Here is a 20742-nt window from a genome sequence, read left to right as displayed (position 1 = left end):
TGTGTAATGTAGTATGGCAATGAGGAGTTTTAAGCTTTTCACTTACCTATGCTGATATTCATGCGATTAGTCATGCCGCCGCTCCTTCTGCACGAGTGTCTGCACTACAATCAACGGCTGAAGCATTATTAATCGATCGATCACTACAGTACCTTAGCCCGAAATTGGTTCCAAATTGAGTATTGAGTATATGTAGAAGATGATGCCCCTAGATATCATTTTTAGTAACCGGTACTCGCTAATTCGTACCGAAGCTCCAGTTGAACCTAGGTCCGAACGTTTAGACATGTGCTTTGGTGAACATAATTTACGACAATTGGGCATGGAAACCTTTACCTAACAACTCTGCGTTTAGCATATACGTTGACAGGCACATGGATATTCCGAAAGATTGCTCTATTGAGGATCGCAACTGCAATTGCAACTGCTGATCGCATTGTGAGTTGATTAAGATACGGGGTTGCACCTCAATGTCTTGATAAGTTTTATACAAAAAAGGGCTAAATGACTAAATTTAAAGCACTAAGAGCTAAATGCATTAATTGATTTCAGGTATTCAACAAGACGTTTGTACTCAGAGTGAAGAAGTTCGACATCTTTCAACTTGAGATCTGCAGTCTTTGTCGATAAAAGGTGATCAACCGGTGGCTTTACGGCTGGAATCTGCGCCTGAACAGGAAGCTGCGTGGAGCTAGAATTTGCAGACTCATCGTAAAACGTACGGAATGATTTGATCACACCAATGTTAGACAATCGACCGAGCAACGCGTTGTTAGGTTGGTCTGCTACTGCGGTGCGATTGAGACTGTCTTCAGACCTGGAGCGCTCAATTGGGGTTGACGAAGGTGATCCGTGGTCCAATCCAATGACTTTACGAGCGTCCTCTAGTGTCTGAGGGTACTGCTGTTTGGAATTGTCATGGGTGAGTTTTCCCATAAGGAACCTGTAAGTAACTCCCAGAGTTTTGAGACTAGTGTCGGCAATGTCTGTTGTCAATCGCTTAGCTCTGCTATCCTTCCGCTCGCGCCCAGGCTTAATTTCGCCAGGCTTAATATCCTTGATGATCTCCTCTTGAAGCGGATCCGACTTCACCACGATTAGCGGCGTAATGTCCACGTCTTTGGGAACATCTTCGGGTGTCAGCCCCAGCGTTTCGAGCTTCAACGACTGCAAGAATGCAACCGCAGCCTCAAAGTTCGTCAGACAGTACAGGTGCTCCCCATGGAGGAACCGTCTATTCCTGTAGCGATTGATGAACTGGAGGTTGTGCCAGAGGCTTGGGGTGTCAAAATAAATAAACGTGTAGATGAGTGCTGGCAAAATGGAATCCGCCGACGTAGACCCCTTAGGCAGAAAGTCAGTCAAGGCAGTTACAATGACTCGATGTGCTTTGATGAGGTGCTCTAGCTTGCGCTTGGGCGTCTCTGCCGTGTCCATCTTGTGCAATTCCTGCCCCGCTTCGCCCAAGGAAGGGTATATTCCTTCCTCGTCTATCTGGAGATCTAAGTGCTTGAATGTGACGGGAATCTGCCGCAAGACCTTCACACGCGACTGGATGAAATCGTTTGTTTCAATATCGTTGCTGCAGAACGAGAGCTTGAAAATCTTGGGATACACCACAATGCATGCCTTAGCCTCAGCATCTTCAAGGAGCTGGTTCTTTTTCGCCGGACGTAGTGCACGCTCCTTCTTCTTCTCGGCGATTTCCTGGTACGTCTCCATCGCCTGGTAATCCTTGGAATGAGATGATGTGCTATCCTGGAGATAGCTGTCGCATTTGGTCGCGAAATGACCGTAGAAGTCCTGGTATAAGTTCGATATGTCTTCTGCTACTAGCGGAGTCGTGTAGCGAGGCTCCTGCAGCGCTCGGATGAACTGGTCTACATACTTGTCCAAACGAGCTGGCAGTTTGTTATAGTAGCTAGGACTGCGCTCAATTTTGTCCTCCTCAGACTCTTTCACGCTTCCGTTGTCCGATCCGGTCACCGATATGTTGTCGACTTCTTTGACGGCGGTATCGGCAGGGATGACCTCGTTCTGGTCAGCCGGGGGGCTCACTTCTACGCCATAGGACTCCTGACTGGCCAGCTGCGAACGCTCCTGCTCAGCAGGTGGTGGTGTATGGAACATTCCAGATGATTTTGGTGACTTTGAGGTGTTGGGTTGGCCTTATCTGCCGAACGGGACATGTGTGTTTAAACGCACGGCGCACCGGGACCCAAGTACCACTCATCGTATAATCATCTCCGGGTCAGGACCAAAACAGTTGTAACTGTCCGTAAGCTTCACTAAGGTTATATGCCATCAGGGCATGGAATGTACGATAGAAAGCGGCCTTATCATTTCAATAATGAGGAGGAAGAGAGATCGAAAAGGAGGCTCGTCGAATCGATGACGAGCCTCTCCCTTCAACATCAGCAAGAGCCACCACCGTTTGAGCCGCAGTCGGATCGTCCTCTGTCACCGCCTATAGAATATATGGACACGAGTGGGCCAAATACTGTGTTTATTCCCTCAATTGACGAGTTCCTTGAGGATGATGAAGACAAAGAGCGTAAAGCGTTTGTTAACATACCAGCATCGTTTTTTATCCATGCTCCTAAATTGAAGCTGAGGTTTTATCAAACCCCGTCAAAGGCTCTGACCATTTACAGGCCGAAAGAGGCAGTTATATGGGAAATGATTCTCAACGGCATGCCCAAGGAAGATGAATTTGAGCCTATGGATATTGATTAACACAGAAATCACTCTCGTTCTCTATTGTTCTTTTCGGCACACTTGGTACCGGACAATGTCCATTGCGGCTATTGCGTCTTCACTCGAGTCATGCTGCCCCGTTTGGATCGTTCGCGAGAGGTAGGTCCATGTTAGTTGTTTGAGTGATTTCCGGTAGGGCGGATCATAGTCTGGATAGCGCAATGCAGTGTCTATAACTGATTTGTGAATTATGCGCATGGCATTGAGATCGTTGTCAAGACCATGACCAATGATTATCGTGCTGTCGGACACCAGTTCAAAGAATAACCGTCGCGCTTCTTTGAATGAAATAGTAGGAAGTATAGTACCATCGGGGAGCTTTAAGCCGGACTTTAGATCAGAGATACCGCTAAAAAGGGTGTTGTAGTCAATAATTTGCCCAAAAGGATGCACTGTGCGGTCGAGCACGACTCTTTTGGAGAAATAGTCAACAGCAGTTAGGCGCACCATCTCCGTTCCAAAAGTTGTATATGACATTTCGCAATCCAATCCTATAACCTTGAGAGTCTTTGGCGTAGTAGCGGAAGGAGTATGCGCGAAGGGGATAATACTCTGGAGCAGGCCAGGATCGTCGACCTTAAATACGTGGTAATCCTTCGTTTCACATCCTGGAGAGCCTTTAGCGCCTTGACAACAATCGTGTCGCTTCTCCTTGAAAAGTGACGACGGAACAGGGGTGGCTCGTCGAGGATGATAGCGGCAAATTGACTTGTCGCCAATGTGGAATGTCGACTGGCAACGATCGCATGTCTTTTCAGACTTGATAGAAAAAAGGGTCTCCTTGGGGACATCTAAAATATACCCCCATTTGTTCAGAACTGTTGGCTCAATAATTAGCTTCTGTAGCTTTTCTACCACCTCGGCTGGGGCAGCCGTCAGAATATTTTTGGCGACCCCGTCCCTCTTCTGGTTCTGCTGTTGCTTTTTATAGGTGCCCCTTTTGATATCCATTACCAAATGACGGATATTATTCGGGTAAATTGCTTTGCTGCTAGCTTTGGCAACCTTATATTCAGCCTCGACGGCATGGTAATTGGGCAGTCCCATCTTGATCTCCACTAGAGCCTTTTGGATTGCATGGAGGTAGTTCTGCCGTTGCTGGAGTGTCGCCGGACTGTATGGAAGAACCGGTTTGGGAAGCAGTTTGATATCAGATGAGGGTAGCTTTTCATCCTTTGGTCTAGATGAGCTCGGTTGTGAAGCTAGCCTATCCAAAGACTTATTTGGTCCAATGGCAGTTAGAGTAGCTGCAGAAGAAGGAGAAGGCTTGGAAGGTTTCGCCTGTGTCAAGGGTCCAGAATCCTCTTGCTTGGAGAGTTTCGTCGAGGTAGCAGGGATTGGTTCGACACGTTTTCTGGAGGTCGTTTCTGGAGTTTCTGGAGTTTCTGGAGCTACTTTTTTACTAGCGTCAAAACTGACAACGCCACCATCTTTGGTTGTAGTATGAACTTTCATCTCTGTTTTCTGGCGCTTGACCTCCTCCGGCTTTGGGGAGCTGCCGGTCTCTGTAGATCTCTTCTTTGACAGATCATGGTGAAAAATACAGTTCAGTAGCGTACAATCACGGCTTTCTCTCAGAGCTGGGCATAAAATGCTATTGAATAGATTGACCCCAGATGCAAACATCTCGTAGTACCAGTCGGTAACGCACTGTTTCGAGAGTCCTCGAATCGGTCGGCGATGAAATCCACTCCCGACGTAACACGCAGGGGGAGAACGCTATCTACACAACCAAATCATACACTATACCAACATTTTTGACAAGAAAATGCCTCTGGCGATAAAATTTGTATCGGTAATAGGAAGAAATGTACGTTAATTTACTACATTGCTTGATTGTGGCTAACGGAGTGGAAGAACTCTCCCTTATACCTGCGTTCATTTGATGACAGCGCAGAGCAGCCGGAGGGCAAGAGCAGTCTGCAATACCATTTCCTATCCCATATGGCACTGGATTACATTATATCTCAACTGGGGTACTCAGAAACTACTCGAGATTACGCGCTGTTGCTGGTCCACGATGGTATTGCAGTTTACGGCAGTCTAACAAATACTGGGGTTAAGTTCCTCGTTGGTACCAATGCTTACGAAAGCGCTAAATACGACCTCGGAGCAGTAAGTGCACATCCGTCTTTTCGACAAATTGAATTCAAGTGGCTAACATGTATAGGCTCTTCGATCTATACACAAGGCGTTTATTAGTTATATGTGCAATCCATTTAGCAATACCGACGAAAACGAAGGTGAAATTACGAGCAAGGCATTCGATAACTCGATTAAGAAAATTGTGACTGCTTGGAATACAGCGACTGGAGGGGTGTAGCACGCCATAATTCCACCCACGGGCCCCCTATTTAGATATTTATTCAGTTACCACTGCGATGTCTTCCATTTATTATAGAGGCAGCTTGTTAATGTCGTCAAGTCGCCTAGTCGGGGTGCGGCTGAGCGAAAAATTAAGTTACGATGTTAACAACTTTTTTTTTATCGGTACCGTACATACATAGATAAAAATCATCCCAAGAAATCTTTTATCGCACTACGCACTCAACGCCGAAGGAGTGTTCAAGTCGTAGCAAGTGAGAAATATTGCTAGAGCTGAGTAGAATTTTACTCGCGAGATTTGCGAAGTACTTTTTTGTTTGAATTGTATGTTAATTCTGTTTCTTGGTGGGACTATGCTAACAGGATCAACAGTATTGTAAACTTTTTTGCATAGCCCAAGACTTTTGATATCCAAGTGGAGGATTTCTAATATAGAAGGATAAAAATATTGCAGTCGAAGGTACGTATATTGCTTATCGTTTCAAGAGAATGGCTGCTAATTACTAGTTTAGATGGATGGGCCTGTCCAGATCGATTTGCATGCGGGCCTGAAAAGGCTGGAGACGCTGTGCAAGGAACAGAAGCTCCCATTGGCGACAGATCTTACGCCAGACCGAGGATATAACCAGTACCTTGCAAAACTCGCAGAGATTTCGTTGGCTCCAAAATACGTTCTCCCAGTGCTAGCTTCGCATGGCGAATTGGCGCTTGAAATTATTGCTCGTTGGATCACCGATGCCCCCGATAAGGATCACGATAGAGTCATTGTCGCATTAGGGCTTATTGCATCCGTTTTTCCTGAAGCGGACGTGCTTATCGAAGGCTACCTCTCTCAGAATGAACGATACCAGCGCTTGCTCTCCTCTTCCGTCGATTGTGGCGCTGCGCTCCTGGCCATTTATAGACTTCTGGCCCACGATCGGGAGAGATACGTCAAGTATGTCGAACCGTCGCACCTTTATACTATAATTTCGGATAGTAAATCGCAGGTGTGGACGTATCTTTCACTGCAGATTCTGGGGCACTTTTTCCATTCCTCGAAGGAGAAGGTGGACCAGTGGCTGGCACAGAGAATGGACCTGTCGAAGCCAATCATTGGTGACCTGGAGTACACTAAGCGTGCAGACTACTTGTTTTTGTCTGTTCTAGAGGCTAAGCGGATTGGCAGTGCGAAGGGAATGGTGCAAAGATGTGCGGTAGAAGTTGATGAGACGCAGTTAACGTACACCTGCAGCAAACTCTTGGTGAACCTCTGCGGTGTGCTTGTTCCAAGGTTGAATCTTCCACATGATTACATCAGCAGTTTTGTCAGGACCAGCGGAGCACTTAATGCAATTAGAGACTTGGCCATAGCGCTGCGATCCTCGGACCCTTTGCTACTTACTGGCCACACTGGTGCGGGCAAAACGTTCTACGTTGATGAGCTGTCTAAGATTTTTGGCCGACATGACGACTTGGTGAGAATACATCTCGGAGACCAGACGGATGCTAAGATCCTCGTCGGCACCTACTCTACTGGTGAGAAACCCGGGTCGTTCGAGTGGTGTCCTGGTATTCTCACGGTCGCAGTCAAGGAAGGACGATGGGTTCTGATCGAAGACATTGACAAGGCGCCAACAGAGATTCTTTCTGTTTTGTTGCCTCTGCTTGAAAAGAGAGAACTTCTCATTCCTTCACGAGGAGAAGTCGTCAAGGCTGGCCGCGGGTTCCAAGTGTTTGCTACAATGAAAACTCTTTCAAGACGAGACAGAAGCGGCGATGAGCCTGATATGATTCCTGATATAATTGGAAAGCGTCTGTGGAGACAAGTTCCGGTTGTTCAACCTACCATGGTTGAGCTTAAGCATATTATCCAATCCCGTTTCCCGCTTTTGGCTAATTTGGCTGAGCGCTTCATTGAGACCTACGAGCAAGTTCTTTTGGCATATGCTAGTTCGAATAAGCTTTCACAGGGCAGACAGATTTCAAGCAGAGACCTCATCAAATGGGCAAAAAGAGTAGATCAAATGCTCCGGAAACAAGGCATCACTAAACCTGATGATGCCCTTCCTTCCGCGTTGTATGACCACATATTTGCCGAAGCAGTCGATTGTTTTGGAGGTTTCCTTTCTTCCATTCATGCACGAGAGTACATTGTTCACGTAATTGGCGAGGCACTTCACGTTCCATCCGTTCAAATTGAGCTCTTCTTGAAAAAGCATACTCCGACGTTTAGCATCACCCCAACTGGGTGTTACATAGGACGAGCCGCTCAGCTAGACAAGTCTTATGTCGAATCTAGATCCAAGGCGCGCATCCAGGAGGCTCAACGATCTAAGTTTGCCCTTACCAATCACAGTTTACGGCTTTTGGAGCAGGTGGCGGTAGGTGTATCGATGGCCGAACCTACTCTTCTTGTCGGTGAAACTGGTACGGGTAAAACTACGGTGGTACAGTTCCTAGCCAGCCTGCTGGGTAAGAACCTCACTGTTATTAACGTATCTCAGCAGACTGAGTCTGGTGATTTGCTAGGTGGATACCGGCCAGTTGACCCAAAGATGATTGCTTTCCCTCTGCGAGAGGAATACGAATCCCTGTTTGACCTTACCTTCTCTAAGAACAAGAACGAGGAGTACTTTGCCCTTCTTGCAAGGGCCTTTAACAGTGCTCTTTGGAAAGGTGTTGTCGATGCGTGGCGGAAAGGTATCAAATCTGCACTTAAAAAACTCTCGCAGGCGGCAGATTTAAATGAGGCACCTAAAAAGAAGCGCAGATTGGACAATGACCAGATGGCTGATCTCATTAAGAAGTGGTCCGAGTTCTCAGCTCGCGTGGACAATTTCGAGACCCAAGTTAAACAGATCAGCAACTCTTTTGTCTTTAAGTTCGTCGAGGGATCGCTAATTGAGGCTGTCAGACGAGGCGACTGGGTTCTGTTAGATGAAATCAATTTGGCGTCTCCGGATACTCTAGAGAGCATATCTGACTTGCTCATTGAAAATCCTTCAATTACGCTCTCTGAGAAAGGCGATACAGAAGCTGTTCGAGCTCATCCACAATTCCGTCTTTTCGCATGTATGAACCCGGCAACCGATGTTGGCAAGCGAGATCTCCCGGCAGGACTTAGATCAAGATTTACGGAACTCTATGTGTCCTCCCCGGACCAGGATATGTCTGACCTTCTCGCTATCATTAACAAGTACATTGGTGATTTGATTATGAATGATAAACTCGCAGCGAATGATGTGGCAGAGCTCTATTTGGAGGCCAAGCGACTATCAGAAGAAAACAAGATCGTTGATGGCGCCAACCAAAAGCCGCACTTTAGTATCCGAACGCTCTCTCGTACGCTTGTTTATGCAGTGTCAATTTCACGCATCTACAACTTTAGAAGGTCTCTCTATGAAGGCTTCTGCATGAGTTTCCTCACCTTATTGGATAAGACTTCCGAAGGAATACTAATGCCGTCAATTGAGAAGTACACCATCGGACGTCTGAAAAATGCCAAATCAGTGATGTCACAAATTCCGCCTCCGCCAAACGAGGGACAGCAGGAGTTCGTCCAGTTCAAGCATTATTGGCTTCATCGAGGTAGATTTGAGGTGGATGAGCAGACTGATTATATCATCACCCCATTTGTCGAAAAAAATCTTCTTAATCTTGCTCGAGCTACAGCTGGCAGAAAGTTCCCAGTTCTTATTCAGGGTCCAACCTCTAGTGGTAAAACGAGTATGATTCGGTACTTGGCTAAACGAACTGGTCATCATTTTGTTCGAATCAACAATCACGAGCACACCGATCTACAAGAATATATCGGCAGCTACGTGTCCGACGAAAAAGGAAAGTTGAAGTTTCAGGAAGGTGTGCTTGTTCAAGCCCTTCGAAACGGTTATTGGATTGTTCTTGACGAGCTGAATCTTGCCCCTACAGATGTTCTTGAGGCTCTGAATCGTTTGCTTGATGATAACCGTGAGTTGTTGATCCCGGAAACACAGGAAATTGTGAGGCCGCACCCAGATTTCATGCTTTTCGCTACTCAGAATCCTCCAGGCCTATATGGAGGTAGAAAAATTTTGTCAAGGGCGTTCAGAAACCGTTTCTTGGAATTGCATTTTGATGATATCCCTCAGGACGAACTCGAGGATATTTTGACCAAGCGCTGCAAGATTGCTCCCTCGTATAGCAAAAGGATCGTTGAGGTATATCGACAGCTTTCAGTTCAACGACAGTCGGTTCGGATCTTTGAGCAGAAGAATAGTTTTGCAACTCTACGTGATTTGTTCCGATGGGCACAGCGAGATGCCGTGGGATATGAACAGCTTGCACTAAATGGTTATATGCTACTAGGAGAGCGCGTGCGAAAGCGTGAGGAAAAAGAGATCGTTAAACAGGTGATTGAGAAGGTTATGAAGACGAAGATTGATGTGGACCAGGCATACAATGGTCTTCAGGACAACAATATTATTGCAAATGATAATACTGTGGTTTGGACGAAGGGCATGCGACGATTACTTGTGTTGGTGTGTGAGGCGCTCAAATACAATGAGCCAGTGCTGCTTGTTGGTGAAACAGGATGCGGCAAAACTACTATTTGCCAGATACTGGCAAGCGCTGTGAAGAAGGAATTGCATATCGTAAATGCGCACCAAAACACGGAGAGTGGGGATATAATTGGTGCCCAGCGTCCTGTTCGTAACAGGAGTGATAATCAAACGCAACTCGCGGATGAAATCAGGAAGGCGCTAGCGGAAGTCGGTCATGGATTTGAATCGTACTTCAGCTATAACCTCGAAAAGCTCAAGGAGGTGTATGCGACTATTAATCATTCGACGTTGAACAGCGAGACGATAACCAAGATAAAGAGCTTAGAGGACAGACTCCAGGTATTGTTTGAGTGGAGTGATGGTAGTCTTATCCAGGCTTTGAAGCTGGGTGATTTTTTCCTTCTTGATGAAATCTCGCTAGCGGATGATTCAGTCCTTGAACGGCTTAACAGTGTTCTTGAGCCCGAACGAACCCTCCTACTTTCGGAAAAAGCGTCACAGGATAACAATATTATTGCTCAACCAGGATTCCAATTTTTTGCCACCATGAATCCTGGCGGTGACTACGGCAAGAAGGAACTGTCCCCGGCCCTTAGAAATCGTTTCACTGAAATTTGGGTCCCGTCTATGGAAGATTTTGACGACGTTTTGACGATTGTAGAATCGCGTTTGAATCCTGAAGTCTCCAAGTTTGCCAAGGTTATCGTAAAGTTTGGTGAGTGGTTTGGTAAGACTTATGGTGCAGGAGACGCATCCTCTGGTATCATTTCTCTGCGAGACATATTGGCATGGATTAATTTCGTCAACAAACTTTCCGAGTCAATTAGCCCTGAAATGAGCGTATTTCACGGTGCGTGTATGGTATTCATTGACTCGGTGGGAAGCAATGCATCCGCTAACTTGGCGCAATCTGCCGATATACTCAAGAGGCATAGGCTGGAGTGTGTCGAGAAACTCTCGTCATTGCTAGGATTTAACTTCAAGGAAACATATCTGCAGAGTTTCGATGTGGAGGTTAGCCCATTAGCGTTGAAAGTTGGACCATTTACGATCGAGAGAGACCCATCCATTGCTAATGTGGGTGACGTATCGTTTAACTTAACTGCTCCTACGACTGCAATGAACGCACTAAGGGTAATTCGTGGTATGCAGGCTAGAAAGCCAATTCTACTTGAAGGTAGCCCAGGCGTCGGGAAGACTAGTTTGATCACTGCGATCGCTAAGGTTGTTGGCAGACCCCTTACTCGAATTAACCTTTCAGAGCAAACTGATCTCATCGATCTATTTGGATCCGATACACCTGCTGAAGGTAAAAGTGCTGGAGAGTTTGTCTGGCGCGATGCGCCATTTTTGCGAGCCATGCAGCAGGGTGAATGGGTTCTTCTGGATGAGATGAATCTTGCTTCTCAGTCGGTTTTGGAGGGATTGAACGCTTGCTTGGATCATCGAGGCGAGGCGTATATCCCTGAGCTGGACAAAACTTTCAAATGTAACCCTGGATTCACCGTATTTGCTGCACAGAACCCGCAATATCAAGGTGGTGGCAGAAAGGGACTGCCGAAATCATTCATCAATCGATTCTCCGTCGTATATGTGGATGTCTTAACATTTGATGACTTGAAGTTAATCTCAAAGTACCTCCATCCAGGTGTCGATCACGAAATCGTTGATTGCCTTATCGGATTCGTTGCTAAGCTCGACTATGAAGTGAGCGTGCGGAAGTCTTTTGGACATCTTGGGAGTCCTTTCGAGTTTAATTTACGAGACACCATGAGATGGCTCTCGCTGTTGGATGAGGAAGGATCATTGAGCAGCCGGAGCCACCCATATGACTTCTTTGACCTCATTATTTCAAGCAGGTTCAGAACAGCTTCTTGTCGACGGGCGGCATTAGGCATTTTCAAAGAGTTCTTCGGCGGTCAGCTCCACCGGAGGGATCCTTATTGTTACATTGGTGAAAGCTTCGTGCAAGCGGGTAATGCATTGGTTCCCCGGCTGTCTGACTTTGAGTTTTCTTACTCACTCCAGCATCTTCAGTGCAACGCTAATATCTTAGAAAGTGTTCTGATCTGCTTGAAAAAGTCCTGGCCCGTTATTCTAACTGGGCCTACAAATTCGGGTAAGACGAGCCTTCTTCGATTTATCGCAACCTCTCTCGGTGCCGATTTAAAGGAATTTTCAATGAACTCCGATATTGACAGTACGGATTTGCTCGGTGGATTCGATCAAGTGGACATTGCGCATAAAAGTGCCGACGTATGGAACGAGGCCATATCGCTGTCAAATGACGTTACCACTTACGTCTTGGGTTTGGATTCTGAGGCCCTATTGAAGGAGATATTGGACACGCCTACCCAGATTCTTAAGCACTGTTTGACCAGAACCGGCACTGGAGTGTCGGAGCTTCGGGCATTGAGTCACGCTTTAGACACCTTCCCCGCCATAAATCCGGACTTGAATTGCCGAGTCCGAGCACTGCGAGAAAATGTCATGCAATTGATGCAAGAGGTAGATGCAGTTCAAACTGTGCGTTTCCAATGGTTTGATGGTACACTTTTGACTGCAGTTGAGGAAGGGCATTGGTTGGTTCTTGACAACGCCAATTTGTGCAACCCGTCTGTTCTAGATCGGCTCAACTCCCTCCTGGAGCCCAATGGATGTTTGATGGTGAACGAATGTGCTCTTGAGAACGGTGAGCCACGTGTTGTTAAGCCACACAAGAACTTCCGATTGTTCTTAACAGTAGATCCGAGGTACGGAGAGCTTTCGCGTGCAATGAGGAACAGAGGAGTAGAAATCTTCATGGAGTGCCTCGATGAGAGAGCTACAGAATACGATAAGCGCCTTCTCCACATGGTAAGTGACAAAATATCTCCACCTAATCTACTTGACTCCATGGATATGCTCACGGTTGCGGAAGTTGACAGGCTCTACTTCCCCACTTCTGAATATATCAAACCATCCGAGGATGTTGCAAAGTTCTTCGGTGTTATGGATGATATGATATCTAGCCGCCCCATAGCGGACCCCAATAAGCTGGCTGTTGCCGCTATCAATGTTGTTCCGCTCTCAGTTTTGCAAGTTTTGCGACGGTGGTACGATACACTGCTAAATTCGGAGCTTTTCTCCTTGAAATCCAAGCAGTTTTACGAACAGCTGTTACTTGGTTTAGAGGGCCTTGATAAGACAACATATATCTCCACGTTGAAGGATCTCTATGGCGTTGCACAACTGGGTTCCAATGCATCAGTGATAGCAGACCGTCAACCTCTTAATTCAATGGTGAATAAGTACTTATCTCGCTTTGCCAACTATGCGAGATTCCGAGTTAGTACTCGCGATATGGTGCTTTTATTGAGACTTGCTCTTGGGTGTGATATGCTAAGGCGGATCTTGGAGGATTCAGTCGAACATGCTGTCACGAAGAAGCCTTCAGAAATGTCGTACTTGGTCAAATCTGCTGCGTTGGCCAAAAATAAACCGCTGAAGCACCCAGTCAAGGTGCCCGTTTACTCCATTGTGGAATCTGCGGTATTATTCTTGTATGATGTCCTCGAAGAGTTGTTAGCGTATCGATGTGACTTAGGATTGGTAAGTTTTTTCTGTTGACCTGGGATTTTGGATTTGACTAACTGATTTAGAATGAGTACGACGGGTTGAGAAAACTGCTTCAGCTTTCGTTTGATCTTGTGTACATTACCAACTCCTCTGCTACAGATGAAAGCCAGCTTCCAATCTACCGCGACTATTTCAACCAATGGATCGCTTCGTATGGTAGTTGTACATTGTTCAGCTCAAGGCTGACCAGCTTGAGTGATTGGATTTCTCGGTTTGGGGCTGAGTTGACCCTTAGCTCTGGTACTTCTATGGTTGTCATTTGGAAATCGCTGAAAGGATCAAACCCTCTGTCAGAGAGCGGTTACAGCAGATTTGCAAATTTACGATCTATTTCCAAACGTTTTGATGAGATTTCCCAGAAAATTATGCCAGAACACATCTCAGTTGTCTCTACGCTTCGACATGAACTCCTTTTGATTATGAATGATTTGAGGTGTTCCAAAAATTCTGGAAGTTATATCGCCACTATTGAGGTATGTTGATGTTGATGGATTTCTTTTTTTGAACACTAACTGACGTTTTAGCACCTGGAGAACGGCATTTCAAAGCTTGAAGATTTGACGAAAGACTTCTATAATGTCAGAACTCATTTCTATGAACAAGTCTTTTCATTGATAAGCACTACTGTTGAGCTTTCCACATCCGGGACGAAAACTATTGAGGTATGTCATATCGCTCTGAGAATTGGAACCTTTACTAACAGTTTTACAGTCGCCAAAATTCGACGACTTGCTGACACTAGCATACCGTTCTGGCGTCTCGACGGAGCATCTATCCGCTTATGCATCTGACGATATTTGTATGTGCACTGCTACCTCTTTTATTTTTTACCACTAACGCCTTCTCTAGCCAAGCCATATCATCCCGTTTTCGATTCATTATGGCGAAAAACAGACTTGAAGTCTCTTTTTGACGATTCTCATATCACGTGGACCTTAGCTGCAAAGTAAGTTGGATTACAGTACGGTATAGATACCATGCTAACGATTACAGGCGCTTATTTGAATCCATTTCGTCGAAGGATTATATGCAATGTCAAAACGACTACAAGTCATTGTCTCAGACATTAATCAAAAATATGGGTCGATTGATGGCGGATAAACTGCAGTGGTTCGCGACCATGCTGAAGCAGAGTATTGACCGTGTTGTTGCTATGCATCGCAATGATTCTTTACCTTCAACAGTTCGCGATAAGTTCTCCCTGGTTTACGATAAGTATTTTGCCCCAAGTTTGGACGCTGTGAACGAATCATCTAGTAGGAGTATTGGAGAAGGGTGGATTCTATTCGCGCTGGGTATGGTTCTCCTATTTGTTCCTGATATTCCTTTTGATCCAGCTATTGGAGAGCACGTTGCATACTCTCGCTATTTGCATCTTAACGAGGAGCGGAAGGTTGAGCTTCGTTCTTGGGAGCAGGTTCGGCAAATATTCCTTGGCCCAGTTTCCACTGAAGTGGACGAAATTATACAGTCCCAGTACGACCTCATCAGCGTACAAAAGCCAGGAACTTACCGGCCAAAATCGTCAAAGATTTCGCCTTTACATCAAGATTGGATGTCATTGGTAGAGTCTGCAGCTAACGAAGAAGTGCTCCAACGACTAGCAACTGCAACGGCCAAGCAGATAGACATTTGGCAGATCAATACTCTGAGGTTTGTTGACAAGATGAAGAAGGAGTATGAGGGTTACGACGATGTGACGTCCATCTTAGTTGGCATTGTTTACGGCTTAAAACTGGGAGTCGAGCTTTATCATCTTCCAGCGAAGACCGAGAGCACTAACATGTGGCTAATGGATTCAGTTCTTTTGGCAGGTGGTGATCTTGAGTCTGCGCTTTCGACTCTAATTGCTGAAGGAGAGCGAGGGCAGCCGTTGAATATGAACTCCACCACCAAGCTTCACGTCCTTAAGATGGTTGCTTTGCAACAAAGCATAAGTCAGTCGTTTGGCAGCTGCAAGGCACTGTTTGATTGCCTCCTTAAAGATTTCCATTTAAAATGGAAACTATTAAGGAAGAAGGAGGAAGAAGAGGCAATTGCTAAATCCTCAATTTATAAGGATACCTCAGAAGAGGACGTTGAGGAAGAATTCAGGCAAATGTTCCCAGATTATGAAGGTGATCTTCCATCTTCTAAAGCGGATGAGGAAGCAGTGGTCAATTTTGCCTTGTCCGAAATTTACATGAACCTCTTCTGTGGTAATGAGATTGACTTCAGCGATACTTTACTGCAGGCGACCAGGATTGCCGCTGCTACGTCCGATACAGACACATCTGGCATAGCATACACAAAGGGAGGAGATCGTGTTATTCCAACACTACTTCTTTCTATGGGTCGCGACTTAGTTGGTCAGGCTGATAGTGCGAACAAGACTGCCTTTAATTTCTATCATGAATCTAACCTGGACGAGACAAGGAGGGTTATTCTGTTGATACAGAAACTGAAGCAGCGTGTTTTCGATATCTCAAAGCAATGGCCGGAGCACTCCACTCTGCAAAATATTACTATGGCATGTGAGGAATTACTTGTTTATCCGATAACCACCCCAATTGCCAGGTTTTTGCAAAAGGTTGAACAGATCTTTACATTTTTGAACGAATGGCAAAAGTATGCGAGTAGACAATATTCCCTGGCAGACGAGATGAACGAAGTTAGCAGCCTGATTGTCTCGTGGAGGAAATTGGAACTGTCAACCTGGCCAACATTGTTCGAGCATGAAGCTCGGGCAGTCAGAAAAGAAGTTGGTCGATGGTGGTTTCATTTATATGAGACCTTGATTGTTAAAACCTCCGAGGCCATTATGAGTGGTGTTGAGGACTATAGGGCAGAGACGGCCGATATTGTGCAAGCGCTGAGCGTATACTTAAGTGACGCTTCAAAGGGCCAATTTGCTGTTCGAATTAAGCTACTGCAGTCCTTCTGCGGTCATTTGGCAATCTTTGAATCCTCTACGGCTAATCTTGTCGTTAATGCTATTGAAAACGTCATCAGTTTTTTCAAACAGTTTGAAGCTGATATTACCCAATCAATCGCTCAGGGGACTAAAGCCTTGCGAAAGGAAGTCCAAGATGTTATATTGTTGGCAAGCTGGAAGGATATTAATGCCGATGCGTTGAAGGAAAGTGCCAGACGATCCCATTTTAAGCTTTACAAGATCATTCGAAAGTACAGGGAGCTGTTGAAAGAACCAGTCAAGCCAATCGTTGAAAATGCTTCATCGCACTCAGTGGTTGGTACTGATCGCAAGTTTGGCTTTGCACATCTTACTGGCTGTGTTCCGGTAAGTTCACTGCAGGATATGTGCAAAACGATGAGTGAAAGCAAGGATCGAAGCCCGATGCTCAGCGATGATAAGGTCCTGAAGAACTTTTCTTATTACGTGGACAGGGTTGACAGCCTGGAGTTATTCAGCCTTGAGGAGTTTACCGGCGAGTTGATGGCTGAAGTCAGTCGCTTGAGAAAAGAGACGCCTTCGACCTTGACAGAGGATAACAAGAAGATTGTATCTCAGTTGAGGATGGAAAAAGGCAAATTGCTGAGTGATTCTTTGAAGGAACTTAGACAAATGGGCCTGAACACTAGGGTTAAGGCTAGTGTTTCTTCAAGACAGCAATACATCAGCGTCATACTCGCAAACAGTGCGTCGCTTGGCGGCTTTGGCATTGACAAGAGTGAGGGTACATTCTTCCGTCTTCTGGAAATGCTACCAAGACTGAGGTCAGCGGTGGCTTCCCAAGAATCTGATGTTCCAGCTGCCGATCTCTCAAGAGGGCTTGCCATCGCGGAGAATCTTTTGGACAGCATCTTAACGCTGAGGTCAAAGCTATCTACATCAAGCGCAGGACTGAGGGATATCAAGAGCTTGTATGATTCCTCCCTTTCACTTTTATCACTTGATGGTAAAGGAGATCATATTACTGCCCAACCTATTCGTCTCGAGAACGTCCGATGCGTTCTTTCATGGGTGCCGCAATTTATGTCATTTGTCATGGAATCGGTTCGTGCAAATGACTATTTGCAGGGCAATGGGTCTGGAGTTGGGTTGTTACAAATACTTATGACTTTTGTCAGCCGGGCTAAGGACCTACAGCTTGAGCTTGATCAATATGGAAAACTCTCTGAAGTTACCATCACTACTGAACTCATGGCGAAACTTGTTCATCGTATTTCCACTGAATTTATTGAGCTGAACAAGAATTTAGCCCAGAAAGAAGAGGAGAACCCGAGCATTCAGTATATTGCAAATCTCATTCGCATCTGGTCAGAGCAGCAGCTAAGTGCGCTAACCCGGGCATCCGTCGTCAGCGATTCCTCAGAGGTTGAAAGCTTCCAATGGCTTGAAAACCATGTGCGGAAGCTTGCAATGAGGATCATGGTTGTTATGCAGGATGTGAAAAAGCTTTTTGATGAGTCCATTTCCGACGAGGATGACCAGTGTTACGTTAGAACCTTGAACCAGGCAGTGTCAGCCGATAAGTTGTTGAAGAGGAAGCTCGTTATTAAGACGATTGCTGATATCTTGCAAGCCGTCGGCCGACTAGCATCTGCAAATAAGCAGGACTCGGCAAAGGCAATAGCAATTTATGGTTCTATAGTGCCATTCATTGCTGGGTACGTGGATCTGTGTTCGGTTGTTGCGAACAAATTGGTCTCGGTTTATAGCTCGACCACGCAGGCTTCGTTCACTCTCTACTCGATCTTGCACGAGCTGGCGAGCAAAGGTTTCTGCACCCCTCAGGAGCCTCAGCAGCAAGAAAAGGACGCAGGAGCCACTTCTGAGGGCACCGGCTTGGGCGATGGTGCCGGAGCTGAAAGCTCTAAGGACGTGGAGGACGACGAAGATCTATCAGAGCATGCTCAAAAGGACAATGAGGAGCAAGAGAAAGATGATCTCAAGGATAACGAAGAAGAGGACAATGCTGTTGATATTGAAGGTGATATGGCTGGTCAATTAGAGGATGCCCCCGATCAGGAAGAAGACGAAAATGACGAGGACGATAACGACGAGGAAGAGGAGGACATTGAAGATGAAGTTGGTGATATCGATGACCTAGATCCCAATGCCATTGACGAGAAGATGTGGGAAGACGACCAGAATGAGAAGAAGGACCAGAAAGAGAAGCAGTCTGAGGCAGTTCCGGATAAGAATGATAATGAGGATAATGATGGGAATGCGGAAGAAGGAGAGCCGGATGCTAAAGACCAAGAAAATAAGGATAAAGAGGAGAATGAAGAAGATGAGAACGCGGAGGAAGAGGAAGATGTTGGCGAGCAGGATGACGAGGTACGCAATCAAGAGGAGCGAGAGGATTTAGAACAGCAAGCAGAGGAGACTGAGACCCTTCAGCTACCCGAGGATATGGCTTTGGATGACGAGGAAGAGGGAAAAGAGGATAATGATGATCAGTTCAAGGACGAGCTTGAGGATCAAATGGACGAGCCTATGGATGAAGCTGAGGGACTAGATGAAGGCGAGGAGGAGGAAAAGAAGGAAGAAGTTGAACCACTGCAGGAGGATGCTGCGGATGATGCCACGTTTGACAAACAAGACGTTGATGACAAGGACGAAGAAGTTACGGACACGGAAGAGAAGATGGAGGAGGAAGATGATGCTCATGCGGAGCGAGACGAAAATGATGTGGATATGGAAGGACAAAAAGAAGAGGAGATGGCTATCGACACCGAGGGTCTCGGAGGTACTGCCGACAATGAGGATTTGGTGGATGAGAATCAGGCTACATCTGGTGAGGCGAGTGCGAATAAGAGTCAGGGTGCTGATCAGACTGTCGGCGAGGAGAAAGAGGATGTCGACACTGGAAATGCACCGTCTAGCATCAAGGTCGAGGAGAATCAAAAGCCTGAAAATGCCAATCCCGAGGATCAGGCAGAGAAGAAGGCTTCTCAGTCCATGAAGCAGCTGGGAGATGCATTGAAAGAATTCCACAAGCGACGGCAAGAGATTAAGGAAGCAGGGGAACGAGATGACACTGTTGAGGATACCTCCGCCGAGCGGCCTGATGAGTTCCAGCATATGGACGAAGAGGAGAGCTCATACGATACACAGGCATTAGGCAGTGCCAACCAGGACTACAATCAAAAGATTGATGACTCGATGGCCATCGAAGATGAAGAGGAAGAGAATGACAAGGATCAAAGCGAGGAACAGACCAATGAGCGGGAAGAAGATATTGAGGAGGCTGCAAACGATGGAGGCCAGAATGCCGCAGATAGCCACGATATGCCTGCTCAGGGCCTGTCGATGATTGGCGAGAGGAGCCACGAGGACCAAGATCTTGAAAGCTTTGGCGTCAAGGCTGGTGCTATGGAACTTTCCGACGACGAAGAGGAGGCATCTGCTCTCTATGATGAAGATGGCAATGAGATGGTTCCGTCGAGGCATATTGAAGAAGCTCGGGACCTGTGGAGGAAGTATGAGGTTGCTACGCAGGACCTGTCTCTGCAGCTTACTGAGCAGCTGAGGCTTATTTTGGAACCAACTCAAGCCACCAAGCTCCGAGGTGACTTCAAGACTGGTAAGCGATTGAACATGAAGCGGATTATTCCATACATTGCCAGTCAGTTTAAGAAGGACAAGATTTGGATGCGGCGAACAAAGCCGAGCAAGCGGCAGTACCAGATTATGATCGCAATTGACGACTCCAAGTCTATGTCTGAAAGCAAATCGGTTGACTTGGCCTTCCAGTCTATTGCGCTGGTCTCCAAAGCACTGACGCAGTTGGAGGCTGGCCAGCTTGCTATTACGCGGTTCGGTGCCACACCTCATATGATCCATCCGTTCCAGAAGCCGTTCTCGCCGGAAGCCGGTGCGGAGGTTCTCCAGTGGTTTGGATTTGAGCAAACGAAGACTGACGTCAGGAAGTTACTTGAAAAGTCTATCCAGCTGTTTGAGGACGCCCAAAGCGAAGCGCCGCAAGGCCTGTGGCGATTGGAAGTCATCATTTCTGACGGTCTTTGTGATAATCATACCGAGCTGCGGCGATTGGTTAGGAAGGCGCAGGAGGAGAGGCTTATGCTTGTGTTCATTGTTGTTGACTGCGTGCATAAGGATCAGTCTATCTTAGAGACTAGCTCTGTTGGATGGGAAGTTGACAGCGCCACTGGTCGTCAGAAGATGGTCATGAAGAAGTACCTGGACGAGTTTGCGTTTGATTATTATGTCATTGTTCGGGATATTCGTGAGCTTCCGGCAGTATTGTCATCTGTGTTGCGACAGTATTTCGCGGAGGTATCTGAAGTTTGATGGTGCGGTTAGATTTTTGTGATTGATTTATAATGTTTTTATAATGAGCATTTGTATTTTTATTGATAATTGATAGTATGACTTGAACTTTACTGGGTAGCTCTATGGTAGTGGTAACTTGTGCCAATGTGTCCAGAAAGGCTGGTCTCGGTTCACATCAAGCTTCTCACACTTCCCTTATTGATACAGTACGGTGTAATATCTAGATGATGGATAAAGAAAAACAGCAAGTTCTTAAATTGATGCCCACTCAATCAT

General features: G+C 46.2%; 4 protein-coding genes across 4 annotated transcripts; 2 read left to right on the top strand and 2 right to left on the bottom strand.

Moving 5' to 3' along the window:
* Positions 1-522: 522 nt before the first annotated feature.
* Positions 523-2130, bottom strand: TRVA0_043S00386 (VPS9 domain-containing protein; the record flags this gene model as incomplete). The annotated part of the gene is made up of 1 exon (XM_076686742.1): positions 523-2130. The coding sequence occupies one exon, from the start codon at positions 2128-2130 to the stop codon at positions 523-525; it is 1608 nt and encodes a 535-aa protein (XP_076539007.1).
* A 627-nt stretch (positions 2131-2757) lies between these two features.
* On the bottom strand, positions 2758-4383 carry REX3 (RNA exonuclease; the record flags this gene model as incomplete). Its single annotated transcript, XM_076686741.1, has 1 exon — positions 2758-4383. One exon carries the CDS (start codon positions 4381-4383, stop codon positions 2758-2760), a length of 1626 nt encoding a protein of 541 aa, XP_076539006.1.
* Positions 4384-4525: 142 nt separating this feature from the next.
* On the top strand, positions 4526-5080 carry TCA17 (TRAPP-associated protein Tca17p; the record flags this gene model as incomplete). Its single annotated transcript, XM_076686740.1, has 3 exons — positions 4526-4567; positions 4615-4872; positions 4928-5080. The coding sequence occupies 3 exons, from the start codon at positions 4526-4528 to the stop codon at positions 5078-5080; spliced, it is 453 nt and encodes a 150-aa protein (XP_076539005.1).
* A 236-nt stretch (positions 5081-5316) lies between these two features.
* REA1 (AAA family ATPase midasin) lies at positions 5317-20484 on the top strand (the record flags this gene model as incomplete). Its single annotated transcript, XM_076686739.1, has 8 exons — positions 5317-5406; positions 5455-5542; positions 5595-13196; positions 13247-13696; positions 13748-13885; positions 13935-14022; positions 14073-14169; positions 14217-20484. Exons 3-8 carry the CDS (start codon positions 5595-5597, stop codon positions 20482-20484), a joined length of 14643 nt encoding a protein of 4880 aa, XP_076539004.1. The 5' UTR covers positions 5317-5406; positions 5455-5542.
* Between the last annotated feature and the right edge of the window lie 258 nt (positions 20485-20742).

Source organism: Trichomonascus vanleenenianus (genome assembly GCF_965637985.1).
Source record: "Trichomonascus vanleenenianus strain CLIB 3782 genome assembly, contig: TRVA0_043S, whole genome shotgun sequence".
Lineage (NCBI taxonomy): Eukaryota > Fungi > Ascomycota > Dipodascomycetes > Dipodascales > Trichomonascaceae > Blastobotrys > Blastobotrys vanleenenianus.
Note: the sequence above shows the minus strand (reverse complement) of the source record. Positions and strands in the feature narration are given on the sequence as shown.